This window comes from Pan paniscus, chromosome 23 (assembly GCF_029289425.2).
Source record: "Pan paniscus chromosome 23, NHGRI_mPanPan1-v2.0_pri, whole genome shotgun sequence".
Taxonomy (NCBI): domain Eukaryota; kingdom Metazoa; phylum Chordata; class Mammalia; order Primates; family Hominidae; genus Pan; species Pan paniscus.
The window spans coordinates 56,146,657-56,164,280 of record NC_085927.1 but is presented as its reverse complement, the minus strand read 5'-3'; the positions used below and the strand labels follow the sequence as shown (position 1 = coordinate 56,164,280).

Here is a 17,624-nt window from a genome sequence, read left to right as displayed (position 1 = left end):
CCCAGAAAAGCCCCTGGCCCAGGGCAGGTGCTTCATAACCTCGCTGAATAAAGGAAGGAGGAGAGAACGGAGGTCATCCCCCAGGGGTGATATTCAAGCTGAGTTCTTCTCTACGAGTTAGCATCTAGACAAGGTCTACCTAAAGCACAGGGAGACTCTGAACGAAAAAGATGTTCATTTGTGAATAGGGCATTGCAATGGGAATATGCATGCCACAATAAGCTATGTGGGTATTCAGGGAAGTAAAGGAAGACAAAGGTTTTTATTTTATGTATTTATTTTTTTGAGACAGTCTCACTCGGTCACTAGGCTGGAGTGCTGTGGCGTGATCTTAGCTCACTGCAACCTCCGCCTCCCGGGTTTAAGCGATTCTCCTGCCTCAGCCTCTGGAGTAGCTGGGATTACAGGCACATGCCACCACACCCAGCTAATTTTTGTATTTTTAGTAGAGATGGCATTTCACCATGTTGGCCAGGATGGTCTTGATCTCCTGACCTTGTGATCCGCCCACCTCGGCCTCCCAAAGTGCTGGGATTACAGGCGTGAGCCACAGTGCCCAGCCTAGGAAGACAAAGGTTTTTAAAGGGAAAATGAGGATCACGTCATTGTTTTGAGATAATTCTTTGGCTACAAGGATCAATAACAAGGGTGACAGCACTCCAGGGTTGGACAAGCAGTTGCTGGGCAGATGTCCTTGCAACAGAAGTTTTTTTTTTTTTTTTTTTTTTTTTTTTTTGAGGAAGGTTACGATAGCCTTTGTGTAAGGTTGTGGTTTTTGCAGTCTTTTGTGATAGTTGTTATTATTAGGCACATATGCATGAGAACCCTCCCTTGTGGTATGAACCCAAAGTACCTGAGACAGGTCTCAATTTAGAAAGTTTATTTTGTCAAGGTTAAGGACGTGCCAGTGACACAGCCTCAGGATGATGTCCTGAGGATATGTGCCCAAGGTGGTCGAGGCACAGCTTGCTTTGATACATATTAGGGAGACACAGGACATCAATTAATACGTGTAAGATGTACACTGGTTCTGTCTGGAAAGGCGCAACAACTGGGGGTGGTGGACAGCTTGCAGGTCATAGGTAGATAAGAGATAAACTGTTGCATTCCTTTGGGTCTTTGATCAGCCTTTCACTGAATACAAAATCTCCATGTGAGAGGCAGGTAGAGGAACAGTCACTGATGCCTTAGTCTGGCTCAGTGAATCTGCATTTTCACATAAACAATAGGGCAGAGGAAGCAATCAGACATGCATTTGTCTCAGGTGAGCAGACGACTGATGGTGAGTTGTCCATTGTCTGGCATCTGTGAAGATAAGCTATCAATTTACATTGCCAGGGTGAAATTCAACAGAACTATTTTAGGGTAAAGATCTCGAGGTCCACGAGGAATTTCCAAGAAGAAAAGCAGGAACTACCAACAGGAGAGCCCTGGGGACTGGTGCCAGGAGGAGCTGCAAGACAGGAGGGAGGTCACAGGGCCTGTGGGGAAAAGGATGACCACTTTTTCAGAATAAAGGATCAGGAAAATACCCAACAGGAGGGCAATTTCATCTTGCATTTCCCGGAAGAGATCAGGAAATCCAGTATCTGGGCAGCTGAGTTTGTGCAGATTTAGAGGTACACGTTTAGGCTGTGTCTAAACTTGAGTCTGGGTCTGGGGGCAGGCCCTCCTTGGGTGTGGCAGGCTGATCTAAGGTTATGGCAGGTTAAGTCCCAGTTGCAGCCAACCCACAAAATGGCTGAGATCCATGCTCACATATTTTCTGCTACTTTTTGGTTAACTATATGGTATTTTAGTTACTCCGTAGCTCCAAGAGGCCCCTGTGTATCACCCAGGTCCACTACGGGCTAGCTATGGCCAGGATGACGACATCCCAGGTGCCGCCTGCCAACAGCAATGTCAGAGACGTGGATTTCAGAGATGTAAAATGGGAAGACATTTGCTCCACAAAATTAATGAAATGTAAAAAATCACATGAAGTTGGACGTCTTGGACCTGGGAGGGTGGCCCTCCAGCGGCAGCTGAGGTGTTCGGTGCCATCCTATGGAGAAAGGGGCTGGCCCTCCTGGGGCCACGGAGCCCTTCAGTCTCCAACTAACTGTGCATCTTCCCACCCGGAGCCCTCTGAGGGGTGAACCAAGGGCCTGTGTACCAGGAGAGGGAGTGGGGGAGCTCAGACTGGGTGGCTTCGGCAGGAAGAGCCCAGTGGAGAAACCCAGACAGAAAGGAATGGGCCTGGAGCCTCAGGACAGGAGCAGCTCTGCTCTGTCCAGCTCCTGCTCCTGGGCCCTCTTCCTGTCTGTCTGTAGAGAGTTAAAGTCAGATCACTCTGTCCGGCCTGGGTACCAAGGAGAGCCTGGCTGCACCGAGGCCGCAGCGGGGAGGGGAAGGGCACAGTGGGGAGGAGCCCCAGCAGCAGAATTGGGGCCACAGGCCAAAGGCTGGGCTCACCCCCAGGGCCTGAATGGAGACAACTGAGGCACAGCTTGGTTACAGATGAGCTGGGAGCTGAACATCTCCCTCCTCTACCCAGTGGGAAGCCCTAAGAGGGAAGGGGTACCTGAGCGCTGCACCCCGCTGCACCCAGCAGAAAACAGCCTGACCCATAGCAGAGCCTCAGTAAATATTTGCTGCATGGTTTAATCCAATTTCAGATTTCCTTTTCTACCCCTGGGAAATGAGGGCCAGACCAGAGGTTCCCTGAGGACCCTCCGGTGTCGTTGCCGGGCCCTGGGATTCCCTGCTGTCCCGGAGAGGTGGAGCCGCCGTGATTCCCACGGGCCCGGCGACTGGCCAGCGCAGGACTGGCTGAAAGTCTTGCCTGGGGAGTCACTGCTCGTGGAGTGGGGCTTCTCTGGCTTCATGACTCACACATCCAAGCAGCTCTGCCTGTGGGGAGCTTCCGTCTGCAGGCGCAGCAACTCAGCCGTGAGAAGCGTGCCACCTTTCCACCACGGCAGTTTCCACCGAGACGTCTTTCCACGGCATCGCCTGTCCACCCTACCCCTCCCTGCTCTCGACGCCAGAGGACTCGCTGTTCCGAGTGGCAGCTTTAGAATCACGCAATAACCACAGGAAGTAGAGAGCACAGCCCAGTCATCATTTTCCCTCATCTTTGTGGACAGAGGCAGATCCTGGTATGATCCAGGGAGCACTGGAGTGGGGTCCGAAATACAGAGTCCGGCCGCTGGCTCGCTGCTGTCTGCCGTGAAGCCGCTCAACCAAGGTGGTAAGTTTCCTCAGGAGAAATGGACACAAAGTAGCGGCTTCCTGGAGCTCGTTTTTTAAATAAAGGGAATGGGCTTTCCAGTGGCACTCAGTTCCTGCCACTGCCCACTGAGCTTGTCGGGCCCCTGCTGAGAGCAAAGCTGAGGGGTCCTCCCCGAGGCCTGCCCAGCAGACGCTGTCCATCACCCTAGTGTCCAGGTAAGCCCGGCCTCCTCGCCCATCCTCTTTCCACTCATACCCTCGTCTCCCCAGAGCAGCTTCTTCTCAAGGGGTGTGTCTCAGGCCATCGAGTCAGCATCACCTGTGTGCCTAGTAACAATTACTAGGCTGGCCCCAGACCTAGAAACTAGTGTATCTGGGGGCGGGCCTGGGCCTGCACCGACATCCATTTTTATTGACTAATTTTTGAAAATCACTTGTATGAAAGCATTCGAGTCTAGATAGTAGCCTTACTGATTAGAGTGATAAAAATAGCCCTGCATGTTTGAAAATCAAGATAAGCTTAAAAATCAAGATATGCTTCAATAAGTCCATTTATTTTACAATTTAATGTAAATCTAGAATATCTATTTATACAAACTTAACTTTAAAAATAGTCACTTGCTATTTTACATACAAAACATTCAAAAGAAAATTCTTCATTTAGAGTGACTAAGGCTTCACATTCCAGCCCAGAGAATGGCAGCGAGGAGGGTGGCGGCGGGAAGCAGAGGCCTTGGGTGGTCCGTGCTGGCCCCAGTCCCTCAGCCCACCCTCTCCAGCACTGGGAATATCTTTATGCTTATTTTTCTTTTTCAAATAAAACTTCTACTAAAACATGTTTCTTTTTTTTTTTCCAAGACAGGTTCTCACATTGGTGCCCAGGCTGGAGTGCAGTGGCACAATCACAGCCCACTGCAGCCTGCATCTCCTTGAGCTCAGCCATCCTCCCACTTCAGCCTCCCAAGTAGCTGGGACTACAGGCATGCACTACCACACCCGGCTAATTTTTGTATTTTTTGTAGGGACAGGGGTCTCACTATATTGCCCAGGCTGGTCCCGAACTCCTGGGCTCAAGTAATCCGCCCACCTCGGCCTCCCAAGTTGTAGGGTTACAAGTGTAAGCCACTGCGACCAGCCTAAAGCTTGTTTCTGAGGGTTGAAAACCACTTTAGGGCTGTTCTTTCAAGGCAAAGGATTTGGTTCTGCTTAGAACTTGAGGAGTGGGGAATCCACGTTCTCCTTGTCAGCCTCAGGGCTCAGCTGGATCAGAGGGGAGCTCAGGTCTATGAGCTGGAAGAGAGCAGAGTGGAGGAGGTGAGCGTGGTTCCGGCTAGGGCCTCCCTTCCCCTCCCTGCACAGAGGACTGGCTGCGTGGGTCATCACAGCCGCTCGCTCGTCCTGGCTCGGGTGCACTGAAAAGCACTCTGGGCCACCACGTCTAAGAAGCTGGAAGGAGACAGGACACACATGGAGAAACCCAGGCCCCCACCATGCACATTCCTCTGTCCCACATCTGGCCCTGGGGTCTATGGGCAGGAGAGAGGAGGTCCCTGTCCAACAAGAGCTGGCAGGGTCCTGGCAGGGCACCTCAGAGGCAGCTGATCTTTGAGAAGCTCAGGCTGCCAAAGGTGCATCCTGCCCTGAGGTGTGTAGCTGAGAAGACTCAACAGCCACTCTCAAGGGTCCCACGATGGCCCTGGGAGGACGAACAATCCCAGAACTGAGGACACCCAGGGCTGAGTCAACATGAACCACCTGCCACTTCTCACCTGTCCCACCACCGGTGAAGGTTTGGCTACATTTTTATTCATGTCTGGAGTGTTTGTCATGAGGTCGATCAGAGGCCTGCTTTCAGATCCCACAGCCACGTGTGCTTCTGGGGTATCGCAGAAGTCGATGAGAGGAAGGTCAATGAGGGGCTGGCTTGCAGCATCTGGAGTGACCGCAAATGGGTCCAGTTTGATATCTACAAGAAGAGCCTGGGTACAAAACCAAGGTTAAGAGCAGAGTCCAGCATCTTTCTGGCAACCATCTTGGGAGAATGTGAGCTTTGCTCATGTTCCAGGTGGGCTGGCGGTTTGGAAAGCCAAGGAATCAGGCGGGGCCTTGGTGGAAGGAGGCTCTGTATGGGGTGGGCCGTGCCTCTCTGACTGTCGCCCACCTCCCTGTCCATACCTGCTCACCGACAGCCACCAGCTCCTGCCACCCTGCTTCCCGCTTCCTCAACTTTGATCCCTGACCCTCGCCTTAGTCAAATGCAGGGCAAAGGTGTTACTTTTTTCTCCCCTGGAGGCCTGGAAGTCCTGACTGCCTCCCTTTGGGTTGCTTGGCACGGAGGCACTGGCCCCAGGATGAAGCATGGCAGGGAACTCCGCCAGCCACAGCCCTGGGTTCCACGGGCTTCCCGAGCAGCCTCCAGGAATCTCAGCTAACAGAACCCAGCTGCGCCCGTTCTGCCCACCTCATTAGGGGCTGCATCTCCACCCGGCTTGGCTTCCTCCCGAGCTACTTCTGTGGCAGTACTTTTGGAGAAAGTAGAATCGCTTTCCTCTGGAGAAAAGTTAAGTGCCTGAGGCACACGGGAAGGAGGAGAACCCCTGTCAGGGGACACATCCACCAGCCTGGAATCTGTCTTTCTGTTGCTCTCCCTTGTTGGTTCAGTTCTGTGGGAAGGAAAAAAACTTATGAGGAAATGTTTCTAAAATGCTCGTTCATTTGGCTGATGTGGGAAGCAGGTCACTCTGGAGGAACAGTGTCCTGGGTGGAGTGCGTCCCGGCTCTAGGGCCTTCACCCTCCAGACCTCCAGTTTCCTGTGTATGGAAGGGGCTCAGTGATCTCTCCAGTTCCTCTCAGCTCACAAATCTTAGCTGTCCAGCATCACCAGGGGCTGATGTTAGCCCCTTTCTTTCTAGTTACTAAACACAAGGTAATGCGCACGCCCGTCACCTCCTGAAGGGAGCCCAGACCACACACAGGGACCCCTCCTCGAGCCACGGCCAGCTCCTCCTCGCATGCAGCTAGTGGGGGGCTTCTCCTAGGCCTAGGTGGGTATGCAGCTGGCTCCTCCTGCCCCAGATGCCCCCTCCCCTGCTGCCCAGTGCCCTGATCAGGGCTGAGGCCCCGGGTACAGGCTGCTCACACCAGCTCTCCAATGGCGTCTCCCACAGGACCCCGCACGGGCGCTGCTGGGCTTGCCTGCTGCTCACAGGTCCTCGAGTACCTGCCACGCAAAACTGAATTCCTTCCGGAAACCCAGCAAAGCCGCAGGTCCATCAACTAACACAGAGTACCTTCTTTTTAATACTTCAGAGGTTTCATAAGAAAATTCCAAAAACAAGCAGAATTTTGTTTCTACATTTACACTTACAAACATACAAGATAGTTAAACACATATTCCTATTTATATATCAGATCTGGTGTTTTCAGTGAGGCCTTGTTTCTCATTTTCTCTTGAGCATTCCATGCCTTTCCCTCTCCCTCTGTAATGTACACACATGCCAGCATATTTTCTTCCAGAGTCTTCTGCATTATCATAGAACTACATAGATACACACAGGGTCAACACCTACTGTTGGTAGATGTACATACACAGAAACATATAAGATATATAAAAATATGTAATTTGTGTATAAATACACGGATATTATATATGGTTTTTTGTTTTGTTTTGTTTTTCGTTTTTTTGAGACAGGGTCTCTGTTGCACAGGCTGGAGTGCAGTGGTGCGATCTTGGCTCACCCCAACCTCTGCCTCCCAGGATCAAGTGATTCTCCTGCCTCAGCCGCCTGAGTAGCTGGGATTACAGGCGCATGCCACCATGATGCCCAGCTAATTTTTGTATTTTTAGTACAGACAGGGTCTTACCATGTTGGCCAGGTCGGTCTCGAACTCCTGACCTCGTGATCTGCCCACCTCGGGCTCCCAAAGTGCTGGGATTACAGGCGTGAGCCACCGCGCCCGGCTAAGATAGTTAACTTTACACACTAGCATGATCTGTTTCAAAGGTTATACACGACTGAGGTGTGACTTCATTGGAATCAGGTGCCTTTTTCAATCTTTAATCATTTCTGAGCTCCAGCTATGGCTTACTTCATGTGTTCTGGGTCAATTTAGATAAATTTTATTTTATTTATTTTATTTCTTTTAATTTAATTTTTACAGACGGGGTCTCACTCTGTCCTCCAGGCTGGAGTGCAACGGGGCAATCTCAGCTCACTGCAGCCTCAACCTCCTGGGCTCAAGTGATCCTCCCACCTCAGCCCCCTAAATAGCTGGGACTACAGTGCACGCCACCACACCTAGCTTCTTTTTGTATTTTTTGTAGAGATGGGGTTTTGCCATGTTACCCAGGTTGATCTCAAACTCCTGAGCTCAGGCAGACTGCCTGCCTCGGCCTCCCAAAATGCTGGGATTACAGGCGTGAGCCACCACACCTGGCCAATAACTTGCAAATTTTAGAAAACCATTAGGTTTTCAAATTGATTATCAGAGAATTACAGGCAGTATTTCCTTGTAATACCTTTAATTTTCCTGTATGCTCATGTCTATTGCATTTTCTCTTTGCAATGAAAAAAAAAACAAACAAACTTTCCAAATACTATTTACTTCACTAAAACCTGGAGCAAGGCAAGAAAAAGGTATGTCACTGTCTGGGACAGCAAGCCTAGGAATTTGAGACCAATTTATTACCACCTTCATGTCTTACCTCATTGCAGAGTTCTTGCGGGGCTCGGAGGAAAGTCTCCGAGCTGGCACATACAGGGGAGAGCCCACGGCCCTGGGCATCGTTTTGGGGGTCATCGGTGGAAGGCCAGAGAAGCGCCGGCTGGCGGGTGTGGGCAAGGCTGACACACGCCGTGCGCTCAGCAGGCTTTGTGGTGCTGGCCCAGATGAGCGTCTAACCGGGGTGCTGTGGACAGTGACCCTGTCAAACACAACATCAGTGTCGTAAGCTGAGATGACATAAAAAAAGTCAAATCTAATCATTCAGCCTGTGCTAATGCAGTGCTGAGTGCTTTGGTTTCAGCCTAGAAGAGCCAAGCCAGGGAGCCTGTGTGAGCTCTGCTCTCCTGGGACAGGCCCCAAGGCGGGCAAGGCTCCGAGCAGCTACCAACCCATCCTGGCGTGGGCTTCGGGCTCCCAGTGGGAATGGCTTCACTGCTCTTCCTCACAGGCAACTCAAAAGAAAATTGATCAAATGTGATTACACTTTACGGATGCTACCATTAAATGTCACTTCCCACGAGGTTCAGAAGAGACTGAGCAAATCATCTTTCAGTTGGTGTCACAGATATTGCCATAAAGAAGTCAGAGCCGCAGCCTGTCTGGTGGGCCAGCGAATGGGGGAGCAGGTCTCGCTGCACGCCCACTCATACTCAGGCTTAAGGTCGTCTGAATCAGATGTGAACACAAATGAGTGAAGAGGAAGCTGGGCACTTGGTCCTCACACCCCTCACGTCCCTGGCAATACCTGTGGTTCGGGCTACCCATGGGTCTTGCCTAACTGTTGCTTTCTTGTGTTGCTGTTGATGAAGAAGAGGCTGAGTCAACTGGCATTTGCTGTGGACTGAATGTCTGTGTCCCCAGATTCATGTGCTGAAATCCTAGCCCCCAAGGTGATGGCATTAGAAGGTGGGGCCTTTAGGAGGAGATCAGGTCATGGAGCCAAAGCCTCAGGAATGGGATCTGTGCCCTTATAAAAGAGGGCACATTGGTGCATACCTGTGGTCCCAGCTACTCAGGAGGCTGGAGTGTGAGGATCACTTGAACCCAGGAGGCAGAGGTTACAGTGAGCCATGATTGCACTACTGCACTCCAGCCTGGGCAACAGAGCAAGACCCTGTCTCAAAAAAATAAACAAACATAGGCCGGGCGGGTGGCTCACACCTGTCATCCCAGCACTTTGGGAGGCCGAGGCGGGTGGATCACGGGGTCAGGAGATCAAGACCATCCTGGCTAACACGGTGAAACCCCATCTCTACTAAAAATACAAAAAATGAGCCGGGTGTGATGGCATGTGCCTGTGGTCCCAGCTGCTCGTGAGGCTGAGGCAGGAGAATTGCTTGAATGTAGGAAGCGGAGGTTGCAGTGAGCCAAGATCACGCCACTGCACTCCAGCCTAGGTGACAGAGCGAGTCTCCATCTCAAAATAAATAAATAAATAAATGAATCAACATAAAAGAAACTTGTTCACCCCTAACCCAGTGAGGACAGAGAAGGCGGCAGCTGTGAATCAGGAAACAGGCCCTCACCAGACACCAAATCTGCAGGTGCCTTGATCTTGGATTTCTAGCCTCCAGAATTGTGAGAAACAAATGTTTGTTGTTCAAGCTACATAGTCGATAGAACGTTTGTTATAGTAGCCCAAAAAGGACAAAGACATTATTTTAAAATAAAATGAGTCAAGGACATCCCACCACCATGGCCCCTCGGGAGGCCAGGGAGACCTGTCTATTGCTCTATTCTGGGCAATTGTTACGTTCTTCAAAAGGAGCCTGAAAACAGACTGACTCTAGCCTATTTAAATGGAAGAAAAGCAACGAGGCTGAAATCAAGAGAGAAACAGAATCACTCCAGAGAGCAACTGCTATCAACCCCAGCTGCTGCTCTCCACGAAGTTCTAGGATTCCCCACCCTCCTCCCTTTATTGCTAAGTTCTGGCAGCCCCACCACAAATTCCAGTGAAAATAAAAATTCTGGCCAGGCGCGGTGGCTCACGCCTGTAATCCCAGCACTTTGCGAGGCCAAGGCTGGTGGATCACGAGGCCAGGAGATTGAGACCATCCTGGCTAACACGGTGAAACCCCGTCTCTACTAAAAATACAAAAAATTAGCCGGGCGTGGTGGCGGGCGCCTGTAGTCCCAGCTACTTGGGAGGCTGAGGCAGGAGAATGGCGTGAACCCAGGAGGCAGAGCTTACCGTGAGCCGAGATCGTGCCACTGCCCTCCAGCCTGGGTGACAGAGTGAGACTCTGTCTCAAAAAAAAAGAAAAGAAAAGAAAAGAAAAATTCCAATAAATGTAATTCTCAAAGTAACCCTGGGTGAGGTGAGGAAACTGAGGCACAGAGAGGCAAGTGAGGTGGCCAGTGGCTGCCTGGCTCTGGTCTTTGCTCTTCACCACCATGCGTGGGAGGGACGGCAGCTTAGCACGGCACCACGCGCAGCACGTGAGGGACTGGCTAGTTCGACCTCACGAAGCGTGTCCCAAGCTCACACAGGAGGAAGCTAAAGCCCAGAGTCACCAAAAGACTTGCAAGTGGCCCCAGCTGAGCTTGGGCCATCCCTACTTGACGTGAGGAAAAAGGTCGGCAACATTCGGGAACTTAAACTGGATCAAAGACCAGGAAGTGGTGGAGCTGGGATTCAAAGCCAAGTCAGGCCGGGCACGGTGGCTCACGCCTGTAATCCCAGCACTTTGGGAGGCAGAGGCGGGCGGATCACGAGGCCAGGAGATCGAGACCATCCTGGCTAACACGGTGAAACCCCATCTCTACTAAAAAAAATACAAAAATAATTAGCCGGGTGTGGTGGCGGGTGCCTGTAGTCCCAGCTACTAGGGAGGCTGAGGCAGGAGAATGGCGTGAACCCGGGAGGTGGAGTTTGCAGTGAGCCGAGATCGTGCCACTGCACTCCAGCCTGGGCGACAGAGCAAGACTCCATCTCAAAAAGAAAAAAAAAGCCAAGTCAGAATCAAGGTGCCACGCCAGTGCTCTTCAACTGCGGTACAAGTCACAGTCACCCAGGAGCTTTAGGAAATCCAGCTGCTGGGCTTCAGCCTAGATGAACCAAATCAGAACCCCTGGGGTGGGCTGGGCACGGGCAGTCCTAAGAGCGCCGGAGGGACTTCTGCTGTGCAGCCTGGCATGGCAACCACACCAGTCCAGGGCTGGGAGCTGCCGTACTGCATCGCGGAAGTCTCAGATGTCTTAAGTCTGCAGTAGATCTAAAAGGGGCTGGTACACATCAGGAGCTCGGCCTGCACCCAAGAGACTGGCGTGGAAGCCAGATGCGCAGGCCAGGCTGCAGGGTTACCAAATGCTTGAGGTTAGCAGATGCGTGAGTCATTCTACAGCAATAAAGAGAGGAAGCGGACCGACGTCACTCACCTGCCAACTGACGTGCACGACTGCGGCCGCTGTGCCCGCGAAAGCTTTGGTGTTAAGCTGTCCGGGGAGTCACCTAAGTCCAAGAAAGGAAGTGTGCGGTCAGGTAAAGTGATCAGGGGGAGACCTACTGTTGGGGGATCGTCACCGAATGGGCAATTCTCCGAGTATCTCCACTGTCCCAACTTGAGTGTAGGTGGCACTGGCTCAGACAAGTACACAAAGGGCCACCCTGCTGCAGGCAGCCACATGAGAGGCATTCACCCCTACACGGGGACCCCTGCCCAGGCAAAGGCTGTGGTCTGATGGATGGACACAGGGGAGAAAGAGAAGAGCCATCTTCACTGCACCGCCCCACCCTGGCTGTATATCCCATCAGGGCAGAGCACGACCTTCACAGAGCGAATCGACTTGTCAGACGGCACCTGCATGCGCTAGACACTTGCCCACAGGAACAACACCGCAGGGGTTTAGCTTCCCAGGCACGCGCAACAGAGCCCACATTCCCTCAGTTTCCCGAACCATGACTTTACTGGGATAATAATAATCCATTACACTGTGTTTGTGCTGTTTTAGTTGACAAGCATTTCCATGTGTATGATCTCATCTGATATTCACAACGGGATGAAAAGCAGGCTCAGAGGGCAAAGGGGTCACCAGTTACCGAGCTAAGGCCCAACACAGGCCCCAGAGGTCCAGTCCCGCCACCACCCCCCCAGACACTGGCTCCATGGTTCCTCCTCCACTATACTGGCTCCTTGAAAATCCCAGTGTGCACTTGAGTATCAGCACATGTGCTCTGGGGCCTCCAAAGCCTCAGGCACCAGGACCCCCTTGGAACACCTTGCTATGTCTGGGAAGCCATGGGAAAAGAGGCTGTCCCTCAGAGCCCCTTACCCCAGCACCAAGAGGGAAGGGTGGGGCCTGGAGCTGAGGCCTCTTCTCCACAGGTGCTTCCAGGAGGCCAGGCGAGGGTCCAGGCTGCTGCCCCCACAGACAGCCCCTCTCTCTGGCAACACCACAGCTGCTGCTGGGCCCTCCATCTTAACAAGCCCACGCCCGCCCTCCTGCCCCTGCACCCAAGCTCCTGTCCCACGTCCCTGCCCCGCTTTAAACCAGATCTCCTCAAAAAGGCTGCCTGCACTTACATTTCCTCTCTCCTGCTCTTTTTTTTTTTTTTTTTTTTTTGAGACAGAGTCTCTCTCTGTCGCCCAGGCTGGAGTGCAGTGGCATGATCTCGGCTCACTGCAACCTCCGCCTCCTGGGTTCAAGTGATTCTTGTGCCTCGGCCTCCTGAGTAGCTGGAATTATAGGTGCCCGCCACCACGCCCGGCTAATTTTTGTATTGTTAGTAGAGACAGGGTTTTGCCATGTTGGCCAGGCTGGTCTTGAACTCCTGACCTCAAGTGATTGCCTGCCTCGGCCTCCCAAAGTGCTGGGATTACAGGCGTGAGCCACTGCCCCAGCCTCTCCTATTCTTTTTTTTTTTTTTTTTTTTTTGAGACGGAGTTTCGCTCTGTTGCCCAGTCTGGAGTGCAGTGGCGCGATCTCGGCTCACTGCAAGCTCCGCCTCCCGGGTTCACGCCATTCTCCTGCCTCAGCCTCACAAGTAGCTGGGACTACAGGCGCCCGCTACCACGCCCGGCTAATTTTTGTATTTTTAGTAGAGACGGGGTTTCACCGTGTTTCTCCTATTCTTTTAAAAATCACCTCTATCAAAGTGATTCATGCACAGAGTTTTTAAAAATGAAGGTTAAAATTTTATGAGACAAACAAGTCTCCCACCACACCCAGCTCTGCTTCCAGCGTGCTGGCAGCTTCTTGCGATGTCTACCTTCACTCATTTCTAAATCACACACCCACATTGCTACCTCCGCATTCTTCAGAAACTCCATTTGTTACAAGAGTTAAGAATCTGCCCCTCACACCTCCCCACCGCCCCCACCTGTGTGTTCACCAGGCCTCCATGTTCACCCCAGCACTGGAGAGGCGCACAGCTCACACACAGCTGAGCCAAACATGCTCCCACCCTCTCTCCACCTCCGTTTTCAGTTTGTTTGTTTCTTTTCTTTCTTACAAGAAACAAGGTCTTGCTCTGTCACCCAGGCTGGAGTGCAGTGGCTTGATCACTGCTCACTGCAGCCTTGAACTCCTGGGTTCAAGTAATCTTCCTGCCTCAGTCTCCCAAGTAGCTGGGACTACAGGTGCCCAGCACCATGTCCAGCTAAATGTTTTTGAAAATTTTTTTGTAGAATCGGGGTCTCACTGTGTCGCCCAGGCTGGTGTTTGTTTTCTTTTATGGAGTGGGGTGGTCTGTGACTAAATCATCCCATAATCCCTGTCTTTTGGGAACATTCTTGGGTCACTGACCCCGCACCATTCACAGAGGTCTTTGTGAGACCCAAGTTGGTCACTCCTGGCGGGTGTGGAGGCAAGCCCACCTCTCTCTCCCTCGCCGCCTCCCTCTCCCTTGCCGCCTCCCGTGTTGGCTCCCTCTCTCCCGAGACCCCTTCCTCTCGGTTGTCCTCTCCCTCAGCTGGGTGGAGCGCACTCTTCAGCAGCTTCCATGGTGGCACGGGAAGGTCATTCTTATGAAACAGAACACAAACAAGTCATCTCCTGACACCCTCACGACTGCCCTAGGGCCGCCTGAGCACACACACCTCCCAGGCCCACATCAGCTCTTCCCTAAACCTGGACGGCGCGTCTCCACTGCAGCTCCCAGTACCGGGGAGGCAAACTCCAAAGCCGGAATTCCAAGTCTCAATCCTCTGGGTGACCCGGCAGCGTGGACTCATAGTAAATAGCAACATTTGTAACTGGACTGTTTTACAAAGAATGCTGCTTGCCTCGAGTATTTTGAGAAAGTGCACATATGAAAGGCTCCACTACAGGGCACCGTTCATGTGGTCCCACGCTGTGAGTGCCCTCAGCCCTCACCTCTCCTCCACGGTGACAGCTGGTGTCACAGCCAATGAGCAACACCACCAGTGCTCTCAGCCAAAAAGTGCGCACCACCACGTGCCTCCCAGAGCTGTGTGTTCCCAACAGCGTGGCCGCTCCCTTGGGGCCTCTCTTCCGGCCAGTGCTGAGTTTGTGGGACCAGTTTTGACCCTGATGAATGACCAAAGGTGTGCAAGAGACAGTCCTGTTCCCAGCATTGTGGAGAGAGGAGGAACCGCCTGCTGAAGGTGAAATGCACATCTGAGAGGTGCGTAAGGAGCCCGCAGGGACACGGTCTGGGAAACAGGGCAAAGCCAACAGGGAATTTGGGATTAGCAGAAGTCCTGTGGCATCAAGCAGCCCGACAGCCAGGAGACCAGCCGACACTTGTGCCAACGTGGTCAGGAGAGACATGGCAGACGCATGTCCTGGCTCCAGGCATTCAGGCAGAAGGGAAGCAAACACTACTGAACACACCTCCACGTGACCTGGGCCGTAGGGTGTCCCTGCAGAACCCACCCGGTCACAGCTCGCATTTCTTTTCTTTTTTTTGAGACAGTCTCGTTCTGTCGCCCAGGCTGGAGTGCAGTGACACCATCTCGGCTTACTACAACCTCTGCCTCCTGGCTCAAGTGATTCTCCTGCCTCAGCTTCCCAAGTAGCTGGGATTACAGGCATGCGCCACCATTCCTGGCTAATTTTTGTATTTTTAGTAGAGACAGGGTTTCACCATGTTGACCAGGCTGGTCTCGAACTCCTGACCTCAGGTGATCTGCTCACCTCGGCCTCCCAAAGTGCTAGGATTACAGGCGTGAGCCACCGTGCCCAGCTCACAGCTCCCATCTCTACAAACTCAGCTCTCTGCTGTTGAAACCTACACTGAGGTCTCCAGCTGTGGCTTCTCCTCTGAGCTCTCAGCCTGCTCCACCCCTCAGCTGCAGCCTAAGTGGCCTCTCACCCTCACTACTTCCAAAATGGGGCCGTGGACTCTGCCCGCTGCCTCTTCCAGCCCTCCTGTCACATGAGCGGCAGCACCCAGGTTCCGCCAGAACCTCAGGGACACTCGAGTCCCTCTCTGCACTGCCACATGAGCCCTAAGCTACCAGAACGTCAGGCAGACTGCAGCGCTCCAGCCTCCTTCCCCAGCACTAGCTTCCTCCCCAACACAGTGAGGGCCAGGTCCGCATTACCCTCCCCACCACTCTTCGGCCCAGAGACTCTGCTCTTCCCTCTGTGGAGGGACCTTCTGAAGATCAAGTCGCTCTGCTCTGATCTCTCGTATGCACGTCCTCCTGTACTGATGCTCTGGTCCGCTCTGGTCATGCGGCGCTCTGGGAGCCGGCCTCGGGCTGCCCCTCCGTCTTCATCTCTTCTTACCCTGCCCCTCGGTCACTGACTGGCTGAGGTTGCTAGTTTTTGTTCAACAGCTACTTTCCTCTTCTTCTCAGTAAGAAATTTCAGCTGTGTGCAGAATAAAGACAACGTGTCCTAGCATCCTGTGCAGGGAAGCGTCGTGATCAATGGGACACAAACGGAGTCACAGGGACAACTTGCAGTGAGGGTCCTTGAAAGGTGGGGATTTGCTCTTCTTCACCTAGAAGAAGGCTTCCTGCCAGGAGGTACGAGGGCCAGAGCCAGTGCAGCCACACTAGACCACGAGGATGAGAAGCTCATCACGGCAACACAGGATGGAGGAAGCCTGGGTCCCTGACACCAAGGAGTACTGACCAGCTGTCGCACGTCTACGCGGAATCCCAACCGCAGCGGCTGCACTCCCACCCTCCGGCCCCCGTGCTGCTCCCAGAGCGCGCCCCGCGCCTTCCTGCCCCAGGACCTCTGCACTCGCCATTGCCTCTGCCTGGAGTGCTCCCCCTTGCACTTTCCTACCGGCTGCCTCAGTCTCCTGATTCAGATCTCAGTCCCGTGTCACCTCCTGACCATCTTTGCCAAAGAACCACCCGATGCAAATTCCTCCCCAAACACGCCAGCTCCAGGACACCATCTTCCCTTAGTCGCTTTGTTGTGCTAGGATCTGCAGGCCTGCTCATCTGATAACATTTCGTATCTTTTCCTATTAAACAGAAATTCAGTGAGAGTAGGTCTGTCTTATCATGATGTCCCTTGTCCCCCAAAGCATTCCAACACAGAGAAGACACTCAGCAGAACAGCTTGTTCCTATAGCAGGACTCAGAATGCAGTTTCTGGGAGTTGCAGGCTGCCTGTGCTGGCCGGCACTGCCAGAACTTAAAATCCTCAAGCACCCAGAGGGCAGATCTGCCTGACAGAGGAGGCCAGGACGCTCCTCTCACCTTAAGTCAGCTCTGAGAACTTTCTGCATCGCACACAATTGTTCAAATAATTCATGAAAACTTTACAAACACCCACCCACTAATGGCCAGACACCTGCTGGGGCCAGTGGCCTCACTGACTGGAGAAGGCAGTGGCTGGAGCTCAGGAGGCTGAGGTGGCTGCAATCTGAGGGCCAGAAACTAGAGAGGAGGGGGCTACTCCGACAGAACGAGCTCTAGGAACCCAAGGGGAATCTCGAGTCTCTGGCTGAGCACCAGGCAGTGCACAGGTGCAGGGCAGGAGTCCTCAAGGTCAAGAGAAGAGCAACTACCAGGGAGCAACGAGCGGAGCTCACAGGGCCGAGAAACCGCCGTCTTACCAGGGAGCAACGAGCGGAGCTCACAGGGCCGAGAAGGCGTCATCTTGCAGCAGCAGGAGTGCAGGGGTCTCGCGGGCCTTGCGGGACACACGGGTGTGCAGCAGAGGCCTTGGGAAGGACGCCGGTGGCAGGAGGCAGAAAGGCTATGCTAGACCCACCACTTCAAAGCATAAAAAGCCTCGGAAGGATGATCTGCACCTTAACTGCCTGCCAAGCCCAACCCAACTCCTCAGAGAAAGACAACAAAAACCAGACATTCAAAAGTGTACACCTGACAATATCCAACAACCAAGAAAAACTTGTGAAAAAAATGAGGCCAAAACCCGGAAACAAAATTAGTCAGTCGAAACAGACCCCAAAATGATGGGGAAGATGGTATGAGAAGAATCGTAGACCCTAAAACCATTATCAATTTGCTCACGAGGATGTAAAAGAAAACCCAAGTACCATGAGAAGAAATAAGGGGAAACTATTATGTTAGAAACGAAGTTAACTGGATGGGCTTCACAGCTATTAGGCACTGCAGAAGAAATGATATCTGACAACAGAAACTACCCAAACCGTAGCTCAAGGAAAAAGGCTGGGCCGGGCACGGTGGCTCACGCCTGTAATCCCAGCAGTTTGAGAGGCTGAGATGGGTGGGTCACTTGAGGTCAGGAGTTGGAGACCAGCCTGGCCAACATGGCGAAACCCCAT

General features: G+C 52.6%; 1 protein-coding gene across 1 annotated transcript in view; it reads right to left on the bottom strand.

Annotated features, from left to right (window-relative positions):
- Positions 1-865: 865 nt before the first annotated feature.
- GTSE1 (G2 and S-phase expressed 1) overlaps positions 866-17,624 on the bottom strand; it is a 39,272-nt gene continuing 22,513 nt past the window's right edge. The window contains exons 8-12 of the mRNA XM_008964776.4: positions 11,321-11,393; positions 7,920-8,138; positions 5,675-5,876; positions 4,983-5,192; positions 866-4,503 (exon numbers count right to left, since the gene is read on the bottom strand). Of these exons, the coding sequence (XP_008963024.3) occupies positions 4,420-4,503; positions 4,983-5,192; positions 5,675-5,876; positions 7,920-8,138; positions 11,321-11,393 (788 nt within the window). The 3' untranslated portion in view covers positions 866-4,419. The remainder of the gene's footprint in view (positions 4,504-4,982; positions 5,193-5,674; positions 5,877-7,919; positions 8,139-11,320; positions 11,394-17,624) is intronic.